This window comes from Molossus molossus, unplaced genomic scaffold (genome assembly GCF_014108415.1).
Source record: "Molossus molossus isolate mMolMol1 unplaced genomic scaffold, mMolMol1.p scaffold_m16_p_12, whole genome shotgun sequence".
NCBI classification, from domain to species: Eukaryota; Metazoa; Chordata; class Mammalia; order Chiroptera; family Molossidae; genus Molossus; species Molossus molossus.
In genome coordinates, this window is record NW_023425347.1 from 101337381 (window position 1) to 101350039 (window position 12659).

General features: G+C 57.4%; 1 protein-coding gene across 1 annotated transcript; it reads right to left on the minus strand.

Moving 5' to 3' along the window:
- Positions 1–394: 394 nt before the first annotated feature.
- Positions 395–8808, minus strand: ZBTB48 (zinc finger and BTB domain containing 48). Its single transcript, XM_036256048.1, has 11 exons — positions 8704–8808; positions 7456–8148; positions 6719–6960; positions 4629–4740; positions 3953–4045; positions 3526–3612; positions 3221–3375; positions 2646–2782; positions 2410–2574; positions 810–898; positions 395–735 (listed from the first exon to the last, which is right to left on the minus strand). Exons 2-11 carry the CDS (start codon positions 8143–8145, stop codon positions 439–441), a joined length of 2067 nt encoding a protein of 688 aa, XP_036111941.1. The 5' UTR covers positions 8146–8148; positions 8704–8808; the 3' UTR covers positions 395–438.
- Between the last annotated feature and the right edge of the window lie 3851 nt (positions 8809–12659).

Below are 12659 nucleotides of genomic sequence, written 5' to 3' on the forward strand. Positions count from 1 at the left end.
ATCTAGACAACTAGCCAGGTTCAGGCACCCCAAGGGCAGTGCTTTCTGCAAGCATGTAGCCAGCCCCGGCCAGAGCCTAGCCCTGAGCTGGCCCTCGGGCCCAAGCTGTGCCAGCGTGCGGCTGGAGTCCTGAACCAGGGTGGCCACTGGGGGGCCCTGACTGACTCCCGGGGCTCAGGGAAACGGGAAGTACCACTAGACCTGGTCCCTGTGCCCAGTCTTCAAACCCTGACTGCGGGGTAGGAGACAGATGATAGCATCTGGGCCAGAGGCTTGGCCCCCAAAACTGCCTGCCAGGTGCCCTCTGCAGGTCTTCTGAGCAGGCAGGACGGTGGGAAAGCAGCTCAGCCCTGGAGTACCCTGGGGAACGGACTGCCGGATGGGCCGAAGCAATGAGTCCAAAGCCGTGTGGTTTATTGGGGGCGGGGGCCGAGCGGGCTACGTGTCACAGGCCTCGGGAATAGCAGCGGTGATGAGGAGTGAGGGCCCCATGGCGCCCGGGCCCGTGAAGCTCTCCTCTGCACACAGTCTCGGGGCAGGGAGCTGGGAGGCCAGGCTGCCCTGGGCCAGGGACTCCACGATGACCTCGGCAGAGCCCACCTCCAGCTCGGCAGGCGGCTGGAGCGCCACCACCACCATCTTCTCATCCTCGATGACCAGGTTCCGAAGCTTGCGCTGCCGCGGGTTGTAGTTCTCCACGCGGTCGTGGATCTCCATGTGCCTCCGCAGGTGGGCCTATGGGGCGGGGGCAGGGGCTCAGGGCTGGGCTGTGGGCGCCCCGAGGGCAGGAGGAGGTGACCCAGGCCTACCTGCCTCGTGAACTTGTAGCCACACTCGGTGCACTCGAACTTCCTCACGCCCTTGTGCCTCCGCACGTGCACTCGCAGCTGCTCCACCGCTGTGGGGGGCAGCAGGGGAGGGTCAGGACGGGGGTGGGGGGGCCAGCAGGGGAGGGTCAGGAACAGGGTGGTGGCGGGAGGGCAGCAGGGGTCAGGATGGGGGGTGGAGGGGCAACAGGGGAGGGTCAGGAATGGGGGGGCAATGGGGTGGTGGCGGGAGGGTAGCAGGGGAGTGTCAGGACTGGGGTTGGGGGAGCCAGCAGGGGAGGGTCAGGATGGGGAGTGGGGGGGCCAGCAGGGGAGGGTCAGGACTGGGGTTGGGGGAGCCAGCAGGGGAGGGTCAGGATGGGGAGTGGGGGGGCCAGCAGGGGAGGGTCAGGATGGGGGGGCGATGGGGTGGCAGAGGGGGCAGCAGGGGAGGGTCAGGACGGGGGACAACGGGGTGGCGGGGCCCTGCCAGACTACAGGGCACCCCCAGGTCACCATGTACAGGACCCTGCTCCACCCCTGCCACCTGCGTCAGAGCAGGTAACCATGGGAACCCAGGAGCATGCATGCCACGGCTGCACCGGCCTGCCCCAGGACAGACTCCAACCCTGGCGGGCAAGGAGGGGCCAGCCAGCCTGGCTGGCTTCGCTCAGTGGTCAGAGCATCAGCCTATGGACCAAAGGGTCGTGGGTTCCATTCCTGGTCAAGGGCATGTACCTGGTCTGCAAGTTTGATCCCTGGCCCGTCATGCGGTAGACAACCAATTGATGTGTCTCTCTCACATCAATGTTTCTCTCTCTCCTTCCCTCCCTCCCTGGAGGAATAATATCCTCAGGTGAAGATTAACAAAACAAAGAAAAAGATAACCAGGCCCTCTCCTCTGCCCAGGGCTGCAGGGGTCCTCAACCTGTGGTTCGTGTCCCCTTTGGGGGTCGAATGACCCTTTCACAGGGGTCATAGTTAATGAAATAGCAACAAAAATAATTTTATGGTTGGGGGTCACCATAACATGAGGAACTGTATTAAAGGTCACGGCATTAGGAAGGTTGAGAACCGTTAGCTGACAGGGAAGGACAAGGGGAGAGGGCCTTTGAAAGCCCAGGTACTGCCCTAGCTGGTCTGGCTCAGCGATTAGAGCGTCGGCCCACGGACCAGAGAGACCCGGGTTCAGTTCCTGCTAAAGGCACGTACCTCGGTTGCAGTTTGTCCCGGGCCCCGGTTGGGGTCATGTGGGTGGCAACCAATCAGTGTGTCCCTCCCACATCAATGTTTCTCCCCCGCCCCGTTCTGTCTGAAAATAAAAGCAAAAAAGATAAGTAAAATGTCCTCAGGTGAGGATACTTTTTTTATTTTTTTTTAAGTTTTTTCTTGATTGATTTTAGAGAGAGAGAGAAACATCGATGAGAGAACATCGACTGGCCGCTTCCTGTGTGCCCCCAACTGGGGACTTGGCCCACAACCTGGGCATGTGCCCTGACCGGGAATCGAACCCGTGACCTGGTGCATGGATCGATGCTCAACCACTGAGCCACACCTGCCGGGCAGGTGAGGATAAACAAACAAGAAGTGAAAGCCCAGGCACCTTTGAAGGTCTTCCCACAGATCTGGCAGAAGTGGGGCCGGCCCTCCTGGTGGCGGCTGGCCACGTGCCTCAGCAGGGGCCCCTTCTCCGTGAAGCGCTGCTCGCAGAACTCGCAGCTGAAGGGCCTCTCACCCGTGTGGGTGCGGTTGTGCTTGTCCAGGCTGGCTGTGGGGACAAGACGAGGGTTCAGTCTCTGGGCCCCAACCCTGGACAGGGAGGGGACAGGCCTGCCTCACCTTGGGTGCGGAAGGTCTTGCCGCAGAGGTGACACTGGAAAGGCTTCTCGCCCGTGTGTGTGCGCAGGTGCATGTTGAGATTGGCCTTCTGGGTGAAGGCGTGGCTGCAGAACTCGCAGACATATGGCCTCTCGTTCCTGTCCAGGTGGGGACACAGGCAGAGGCCGTCACCAAAGGAAGAGGCCCCTTCACTCTGCTGCAGTTGGGAGCCCTCCTGGCCCAAGCCAAAGAATCAGCAAGGCCAGAACAGGCCTACCTGAGCCACTGGAGAGACCTAGGCCTCAATGAGCTATCTGGTGGGAGGAGGGCTTGGGCAGCACCAGGAAAGGGGCACCAACTACCGCTCGGAGCCACAGGAAACTGAGGGTCTGCCCAGGGCGGTGCAGAGCCTTGTCTCAGCCTGGAAGCCCTGCCCAGCCTCTGCCTGGCAGACTCGCTCATCCCTCCAGCGCCCCTGCAGGCACCACCGAGGGTGGAGGGCACTCTGTTCCGTGTGTAAGCAAACTGCCTCCAGGGCCCTCTCGGCTTTGCAGCCTGGAGCTGGCGCAGGGCCAGCTGGGGAGCCGGTCCCCCACCTGTGCTTGGCTTTGATGTGCAGCTGCAGGCCGTTCCGGCTGGAGGCCCGGTGCCCACACTCCTCGCACACAAACAGCTTCTCCCCGCGGTGCTTGAAAGCCTCGTGCAGCTGCAGTTCCGTTCGGGACAGGAAGCACTTGGCACAGGTGGGACACTGCAGCGAGACAAGCCCAGAGGGAGCAGGGTGAGGGCAGAGTGGGGCTGCCCTGGGACACCCGCCATGGCAGAGCCGAACAGCCGCCCTTCTGCAGCAGCCAGTCCATGTCATCATGCTGGCCCGCTCTTGGCACGGCCTGGCACTTACAGCGTGGGGCTTGGGCGCCCCGTGCAGCTTGATCATGTGGCTCTGCAAGTCCTTCTTCTGCATGAACTGCTGGGAGCAGGAGGAGCACTGGAAAACAGGCCCCAGGCACCTGAACCAGCCTGCAACCCCAGCCACCCCTGGCCTATGCGGGGACCAGACGGCCCAGCCCAGCTGGAGATGCTGGGTGAAGGACACACTGGGAAGGCCCCATGCCATACCCGAGGGCTGCTGAGCCTGCCTTCCATGGAAGGAAACAAAGGCCCAAAGAGGATCAGAGGCCCAGCCTGAGGTGTGGGCTAGGGAAGGCGAGGCTCCTTGAAGTTGACAAGAGGGAGGCGCCTGACACCATCCCAGGTAAAGGGGCTCAGTGGGAAGGATCCTGGGGCTGCCCCTTGGCCCACGGCCCCGGAGACAGGCCGAGCCTGACCTTGTAGGGCATCTCCCCTGTGTGGGACACCATGTGCATCCGCAGCTCCATCCTCCGGCGGAAGGTCTCCTGACACACGGAGCACGTGAAGACCTGGCAGTGTGAGGGGCAAGCAGGGCCGGCATCAGGGAGGGCCTCTGCCCGCGACGGCGGCCTCTGCCCGGGCTTCCACTCGCTGCTGGGAGGAGTCTGCCCGAGGAGGGGGCCGCTGGGGTGGGAGAGGGCAACACGTAACCTGCCTGCCCTGACCCTGACTGTTGCAAACCCACCACGCCAGGCCCTTCTCAGGCCCAGCAGCCTTGCCTACAGCCCCCGCCCTGGCAACAGGCCTCTAGGAAGACAAGGGCAGGATCTGGCTGGGCCCGCCAGTGGGGTGAGGGGAGTCGCCAGGTGGACTTTCCTTGCAGGCAACCCCTCACCACCACCACCAAGGTGCCCCTTCTCCAAAGCCCAGGGGCCTGGCATGCAAACCCAAAATGTCTCCTGGGCTGTCCCTTCCACTCTTGGGACCTGTGTCCCCACCTGTAATACCAGGGAGCCAACTTGATAGCACCCAAGGACCCTACAGCTCTTTCGTTTACTGTCCCATCTGAGTCTTCTGGGGGCCCCTCCCGACGGCAGAACACAGAGGCGAGCATGCCCCTGCCCACAAAGACCTGGGCCAGCCCACAAGTACCTGTTCCGAGCGGTTCATACAATTCCGGGCTTCGTGCTCCAGCAGGTTCTCCTTCCGAAAGTAACACTTTCCACATTTGGGGCACTCGAAGGGCTTCTCCCCAGTGTGTTTCCTGCCAGGAGAAGCCGAGGGCGTGGGGGCTGAGCGACTTCCAGCCTCGCACTCACCCAGTGCCCCCTCTGGCTCCCAGTGGCTCACCACATGGCTAGTAAGCCTGCAAGGGAAGGGGAAACCCAGAAACCCTCCTCCCTCCCAGCTCCGAGCCCAGCTCCAGGCTCAGCTCCAGGCTCAGCTCCAGCCCTAGGGGCCGCCCCAAAGCCCTACCCATCTCTCTGAAAGCAGAAACAATCCCTGGGTCCAGACACACTGGAGAAATCACTCAATCTGCCTGGAGCTTTGGTGGGCTCCACCTTTAAAACTGTGGCCCCGGCCAGTTTGGCTCAGCGGTTAGAGTGTTGGCCCGTGGACCCGAGAGACCCGGGTTTGGTTCTCACTAAGGGCACGTACCTCGGTTGCAGTTCGTCCCCGGCCCCGGTTGGGATCATGTGGGTGGCAACCACTCGATGTGTCTATGTCTCTCATGTTGATGTTTCTCTCTCTCTTCCTCCCTCCCGCTCTATCTGAACAAAAAATGGAAAAATGTCCTCAGGTGAGGATAAAAAAATTTAAAAAGAAAAAGTACAACCTGCCTGGCCCGGCCCGGTGTGGCTCAGTGGTTGAGCGTCAACCCATGCACCAAGAGGTCGCTGGTTTGACTCACACGCCCAGGCTGTGGGCCCGATCCCCAGCGTGGGGGCATGCAGGAGGCGGCCAGTCAATGTTCTCTCGCAGTGTTTCTCTCTCTCTCCCTCCCCTTCCTCTCTCTGAATCCAGTAGAGAAAACAAAGCACACCTGACCTGTCCCTGGGCGCCCCAGACCCTGGCACTGCTGTCCCTTCCTTCTCTGTGCGCTCCCCCTCCTCCCGCGGGGAGGGTCTGTCCGGCAGATGGCAGTCTGCGCTGCCCCACTGGAGGGCAAGGTCCCCAAGGCCTCTTTGTTCCCTGAGGTATGCCGAGCACCCAGAATAGTCTTGTCAGCTATTGGCGAACAGCTGTTGAGTGAACAAAACCAACCCGACCGTGGGGCCTATGAGTGAGTGGCACCCACACCCGAGTCTTACACTGGGGAGTGACAGGCAGCTCTGATCACCCCAAGGTCCTCCCACATCGCGACATCCCCAAGACTCCACTGGCAGCAGCTGCCTCAAAGCAGGAGGGAGTACACTGGTTCCCCTCCTCCCTGCTCCAACTCCAGTTGGTCACCAGTGGCTTCCCAGCGTGTCATACTGAGAAAAAAACATGTGGCCCGACCTGGCAAGAAACTGCACCATGGCGGACCAGTGACGCCCTGGGCTAGGGAGTGGCAAGACTGAAAGGCATCCACCTGGCTGCCATCCCCGGAGGCCTTGCGGAAAACCAGGAGCACCACCCGCCAAGGAACGCCCTGCAGCGATGGGAATGTCCTAGGCCTGTGAGCTCCAGCTTGGCAGCCAGGAACATGTGGCTGCTGAGCACTTGAAATGTGGCTAGTATGTGAGGGGTGAACTTATTTAATTGAATTACCTTTACTTTGAGTTACAATAGCTTCACATGGCGTTTGGTTTTTTTACTGGACGGTACAGCTTTAGACAAATGGTCTTTTATGCTCCGCCGACATCCCAAAGCTAAAATTTCCCCACAATGCAAGCAGCACAAACCCTACAGGTTAACATCTTGGCCCAAAGTCCACACTGTCAGGCTTCAGAAATGCCTAAGGTGGGGCCTCAGCCACAGCACACCCCCTTGGCAGAAGCCAGCTGGAGGTCAAGGTTCACAGTGGGTGGAACCTGCTGGCAAGATGTCCACAAACCCCTTCAACCAGAGGGCCTACAATAGGAGGGGACACAGGAATCCAACCCAAGGCTAGGTCCTCACTCCCTGATGATCGAAGGCGTGCCAGGCACTATGTGGGTCAGAGAAGGAGCCCCGGACCAGAATTGGGGAGCGCAGGCCCCCTCCCCCAACATGGGAATGGCAGACAGAAAAAGCAAATAGAAAAACAGAATGTTTACCTGTTGTGGACTTTTAGATAATATTTGCTGAGGAACTTTTTATGACATGTGGGGCATTCAACCGGCACCGCTGTACCTTTTCTGTGCTCAGGGGGTTCGGCTGCCAGGGCGCCTGCGCTCAGGGCTGGCTCGGCAGCACAGGGCTTTCGGAGTATGTTTGATTTCCTCCTGGCCAGCACAGTCTCCGTCTCAGAAACACAGTCGCCATCCCGGTCGTCCTCAACTTGAACCACCACTTCCCACTACAGAAGAGGCAGCAGGAGGAGGCATGGTCACCAAATTAATCAGCGGGCCTTCTGGGGTGAATATACAGGGCAGCCAGCTACATCCCACTACATCCCAAGGCCCGACCCAGGCACATCCCCAGATGAGTCCCTCTGTCTGTAATTGTTCCCTTCAGGATCCCAGGGCAGACAAGCATCAGAATCTTGCATGCAGAGGGTAGGGTCTCTATTTGTGGGGAACTGGAGTTTGGCTGGGTTTCACTACCCTAGGGCAACACCTGGAACCCTGACGCTATCTACTCCACCCCAGGAAGCTGGCAACCACAAACAGCTGAGACTTGCAAAAATTTCAGCCTGAGGCTGCAGGACAGAGCCAACTTGCAATGTTTGGAGAAAGCCTATTTCAAACCCACATAACAGAGATTATACCTTGAGGTCCAGCTTATGCCAGAAAAGTGTCAGTCTCTTTCCCCTATGCCCACCTCCCCATTTCCAGCACCCCTGGCACAGTACCTCATTACTCCTGCCCTGCAGCTGGGCACCTTCAGCCTCGAAGGGCCTCTGGGGCACTTTGCAATCCTCAGACTCCTTGTCCTCTGGGGGACAAAGCTTCAGGGCCTGCTTGAGTTTCCCACGCAGGATGGAGGGGCTTTCAATATGAGCAGGGAGACCAAGCTGGGGCCTTTGAGGGCTGTTACTGCCACTGAGCTCCTGATCCCTGGGGACTTGACCCACAGTCCTTGAAGCTTCCTCTTCTTCTAAGCCCGCCAACTCCTTGAGGTGGCTGTTCACATCCTGGGGGGCAGGTTTCCCTAGCCCACTCTGGCCACTTGGTGCCTGTCCCACCAAGGTTTTGGGCTTGAAGCTCTGGCACAGTTCCACAGCCTCTGGCACTCGAAGCTCCCGGGCTGCCAGGAGCACCTGATCCCGGTTCCCCGATGTGAGGGCGAGGTGACCAGTGTAGAAAAAGTCCAACAAGAGGCCAAAAATCTCCGCGAAGCCAGCAGGGAGGACAACACTGCCCCCTGAGCCATCCCCATAGAGGCTCTGGAAGAAGTGGCTGCAGCAGGCAAGGACACTCCAGTGTGCCTTGAACACCAGGCCCCCCACGTCCAGGGTGGCGTCGCAGTACTGGCCCTTCTCCCGCTGCTTGTTGAGCTCCTGCAGAACCCTCACACTGTGCTGAATGAAGGAACCGTCCATGATCTGTCCGGAGGAGAGGAAGGCAGAAATAGTGATACCCTGGCTAGCCCAATCCAGGAGCAAAAGAGAAAGCCCTTGGATTTGAGAAGAGGGAGAGGGGAGGTGGCCGCTACTTAGCCATATTTACCACGAGGGTTCAGGTCAAAATTAGAGTGCGCATGCTGACCCAGGAACAGACAGAAAGCCTCCCGGGGGGCGGGGGTCTGGGGAGCAGCCCATATTAGGGTTGGCCAGAGAGTGGGTGGCGGGGGTGCAAGGGGACCAGGTGGGGGGAGCAGGCACGGCTTGCTGGGAGACAGGGCAGGGTCGTCAAGGGGCGCTGATGGAAGGAATTAAAGTTTGGGGAAAGAGGCAGCGGATCCGCACGAACTGATGGGCCTGGCACAGCGAGAGGACCCGTGGCAGGGGAGGGCGGAGGCCGCGGACAGGTGCGCGAAGCCCACGCCGCTCCCACACGTCCCCAGCCGCTGGACGTGAGGCGCCTGCGGTCACACTCCGCCTGCGCTCACAGCGGCCCGCAGCCCTCCCCCCTCTCTCCCCGCGCCCCGCGCTTCTCACCGGGGCCGGTCCTCCCTGCGCCGGCCCGGCGGTTCCCGACGTGTGCACTTCGCAGCCCCACTAGCCAACTGCCCGGGCGGTACGTGCCCAGCCGACCGTACGGAGACGCCGCCGTCGCCACCGCCGGACGTGACGTCAGGGCGCGCCCGCCGGGACCGAACACCTCGAAGGCGCAGGGCTTTAGCGTCAGCGCTTGGGGGCGGGGCCACGAAGAAAACGGCCAATGGGGAGTGATAAGAAAAGGGGCGGGCCCAGGACGAGTTCTTTCGGCATCGGGCCCGCCTCCCGGAGTTGCCTAGCAACGTCAAGCTGGGCTCCCGGTTTTCGCCAGGCTCTCGCGGAGTCCCCAGGTGCCCCCTGCGATTTACCCACCTCGGCGCTTTCGGGCTTGAAGAGGCAGCGTTCCTCCCTCGCCCAGACTGCAAGCGCAACCCAGACGCACATGTCACTTCTTTTTTTTAAATCCTAACTCGAGGATATATTTATTTATTTTTCTTAGAGGAAGGGAGAGAAAAACAACCATGTGAGAGAGAAAAATCTATCTGTTGCTTCCCCACTCTGGGGATCAAACTCACAACTTTTTGGTGCCTAGGAGGACACTCCAACCGACTGAGCCACCTGACCAGGGCACATGTCACCTCTTCATTGGTAGCCTGGAACCCGGACTGGGTTCTTCAGTGTGCTTACATTTCCTGTGCCAAGAATGAGGTGCCAAGAGGTCTCTGGGGAGGGCCATAGCCTGGTAGCTCTGCCCACATGCCAGTGAGGCTATGATCAATAGGAGCAGCCAGCCCCAAGGAAAAGGCATTTGTACCTCTCTCTCCAGCACTTGAGCTAAGCAAACCCACCTTCCTGAGCTGCCTGTTTTCTCTGAGTTGACTGAGGACAAAGGAGATGCATTCCCACACCCACAGGGATAGTAAAAGGAAAGAACGTGGCCCCTGGAGTCCAGCTCTGAGCTGAGCCCTTGCTACCTCAATTTGCTTTCTGAAACTTAAATTTACACCGCTGAGCAGAGTATGCTCTTTCCTTCTGCTGCAGACATGCTAGTATCTGCATCTGAGCCAAGCTGTTCTAGGTACTAGCTGTCTTCAGCATGGACAATTGAGGGATAGCACCAGAATATACAATGAGAACATAGCTACATCTATTTGGATAAAGAGGTTAAATTTAGGGTAAGATTGTATCCGTAGGAGTTGAGTTGGGAGCAGTCTAATAAAGGACAAGGTTGGCCTGGGGCTTTCAACTGGTTGTTTCTTTCTGAGTTATTAGAATTGTCTGGTGGCAGATAGCCTCCAACCTGTACCTACCTTGCAACAAAGCGACTGAGGTCCTGGTTCTGGGGTCGGGTGCGCACAAGTGTAGCCCCAAGGAGGTCCTTTCACCTGCTGTACAGATCTCAGGAATTCTAGATTGTTTGCCCATTCGCTTGGTCTCTCACCACTTTTCTTTTAAATGTGTTTATTGATTTCAGAGAGAGGAAGGGAGAGGGAGAGATAGAAACATCAATGCTGCCTCCTACATGACCCCTACTGGGAATCAAGCCCACAGTTTGGGCATGTGCCCTGACTGGCAATTGAAATGGCAACCTCTTGGTTCATGGAACAATGCTCAACCACTGGGCCACACCAGCCAAGCTCTCGCCATTCCTGTTGAGGAAGGTCTGGGCTTCAAAGGGCACACACTCAAAGCAACAGCGGTGGAAACCCACAGTTGCTCGCTGGTGCCCTTCAGGACAGTCACTGGAGCACACAGACGAGTTACCTGCAACAAGCCACAGGTGTTTTGTACTGCATGGAGGGGCCCAAGTCAAGGGACACTGACACACGCTTGAAAAACAGAATCTGGCCTGGCTGGTGTGGCTCAGTAGACTGAACATTGTCCATAGACTGAGAGGTCCCAGTTCGATTCCCAGTCAGGGCACATGCCGGGGTTGTGGGCTCGATTCCCAGTTTGGGGCAGAGGGGGAGGGGGCATGCAGGAGGCAGCCAAAGTTTCTCTCTCACATCGATGTTTCTACTTCTCTGTAAAAAAAATTCGATAAAAACATAAAAAAAAAAAAAAAATCTGTGTATTTGCCCAGTGGCTACTGGGCATCTGTCTAGTTGGCTCTGGAGCTTCCCTGGCAGGGCTGGGTAGAGCCATGGCAGCCCGATACCTGGGAGCCCTCCTGCCCATGTAAACTGTGTCAGCATTGCCCCGTGGCTCTGGGCTGCCCTAAGGCAATCACTGGTGAGTGACAGGTCCCCATTACCTGGCTGTCCTTTCCATGCCACTGGGTTTTGGTCTTATTTATGTCCAGACAAACTGGGAACCACGTGGAGGAGTTGATGACCCTGAAGGTACACTTGGGACCACTCCAGACCCACGTAATTATGTTTTGTGCCGGGGGAAAATAAAAACCCTCTTTGCCAGTTTTAGAACTTTTCATCTGGGCCTCAGTTTGCCCAATGAGATATGACTTTAAGTTGACCTGCCTTCCTCCTAGTTCTCAGTTTTCTGACACTGAAATTCTGAGTGAATTATTGTGGTTATACAGGGTTGTTCCCTTCAGCCCAAAGACAAATGCATGCAGCCCTGGCCAGTGTGCTCAGTAGTTAGAGTGTCTGCCCACACACCGAAGGTCTCAGGTTCAATTCTGGTGAAGGGCACGTACCTTTGCACGGGAGGCAACCAATCAAATTGATATGTCTCTCACATCAATGTTTCTCTCTCTTTCTCCTTTCTTCCCTTCCACTATGTCTAAAAATCAATGGAAAAATATCCTAAGGTGAGGATTAACAACAACAACAACAACAAAAAGACAAATGTATACTGCCAACCAGTGCGGCTCAGTGGTTGAGCATCAACCCATGCACCAAGAGGTCACCAGTTTGATTCCTAGTCAGGGCACATGCCCAGTTTGTGGGCCAAATCCCCAGTGCGGGGCATGCAGGAGGCAGCCAATAGATGTTCTCTCTCTCTGTGCCTCTCCCTTCCTCTCTATCTAAAATCAATAAAGAAAGAAAAAATTGCCCTGGCCGCTTTGGCTCAGCCCATGGATCAGTGAGTTGAAGATTGATTCCGGCCAAGGGCACATCACCTCGGTTTCGGTTCATCCCCGGCTCTGGTCGGGGTCATGCGGGAGGCAGACAATCGATGTATCCCTCTTTCATCAATGTTTCTCTCTCCCTTTTTCCCTCCCACTCTATCTGAAGATAAATAGAAAAATATCCTTGGGTGACAGTTAAGATAAAATAAAAAGACAAATGTATGCAAACAGAGGGTATGCAAATAGATGGGTTTTGTTTAAATCCTGGAGCTTTTTGCCCAGGCCGGTTTGGTTCGGCGGTTAGAGCGTAGGCCTGCAGTCCAGAGAGACCCGGGTTCAGTTGCCACTAAAGGCATGTACCTCAGCTGCAGTTTGTTCCCGGCCCTGATTGGGTTGTGCGGGTGGCAGCCACTCGATGTGTCCCTTTCACATGGATCTCTATCTCTCTCCCTCATTCTCCCTCCCTTACTCTATCTGAACAAAAAATAGAAAAATGTCCTCAGGTGAGGATTTAAAAAAAAAATCCCGGAGCTTCTCCTGCAGGAAAAATGATCCCAGCCCAGTTTGTGTGGCTCAATGGACCCATGGACTCAGAGGTCCCGGTTCCATCCCAGTCAGGGCACAAGCCTGGGTTGCCGTCTCTAACCCCAGTAGGGGGCGTGCAGGAGGCAGCCGATGGTGGTTCCTCTCTCACCACGTCCATGTTTCTATCTCTCCCTAAAAAAAATCAATAAAATATACTTTTTTTTTTTTGTAATAAAATATACTTAAAAAAAAAAAAACTACCCCAGGTGAACGTGGGGAGAGGTGGCTCAGAACTTGGGGTCAGGTCTCTGGCTTCCACCCTGTAGGCGGTCGGGTTGGACTTTTGCATAATATACGTGGGGTCCTCGCAGGCACGTCCCCGGAGCCCCCGCAGGCCGGC

What these genes read in the sequence shown, in the direction of transcription:
- ZBTB48 (XM_036256048.1), bottom strand. Translation starts at nt 8,145, where the DNA reads ATGGACGGTTCCTTCATTCAGCACAGTGTGAGGGTTCTGCAGGAGCTC. An exon ending in GTATGAACCGCTCGGAACAG is followed by an intron (nt 4,046 to 4,628) that starts GTACTTGTGGGC and finishes TCACACTGCCAG; the next exon opens with GTCTTCACGTGCTCCGTGTG. An exon ending in GGGCGCCCAAGCCCCACGCT is followed by an intron (nt 3,376 to 3,525) that starts GTAAGTGCCAGG and finishes GTCTCGCTGCAG; the next exon opens with TGTCCCACCTGTGCCAAGTG.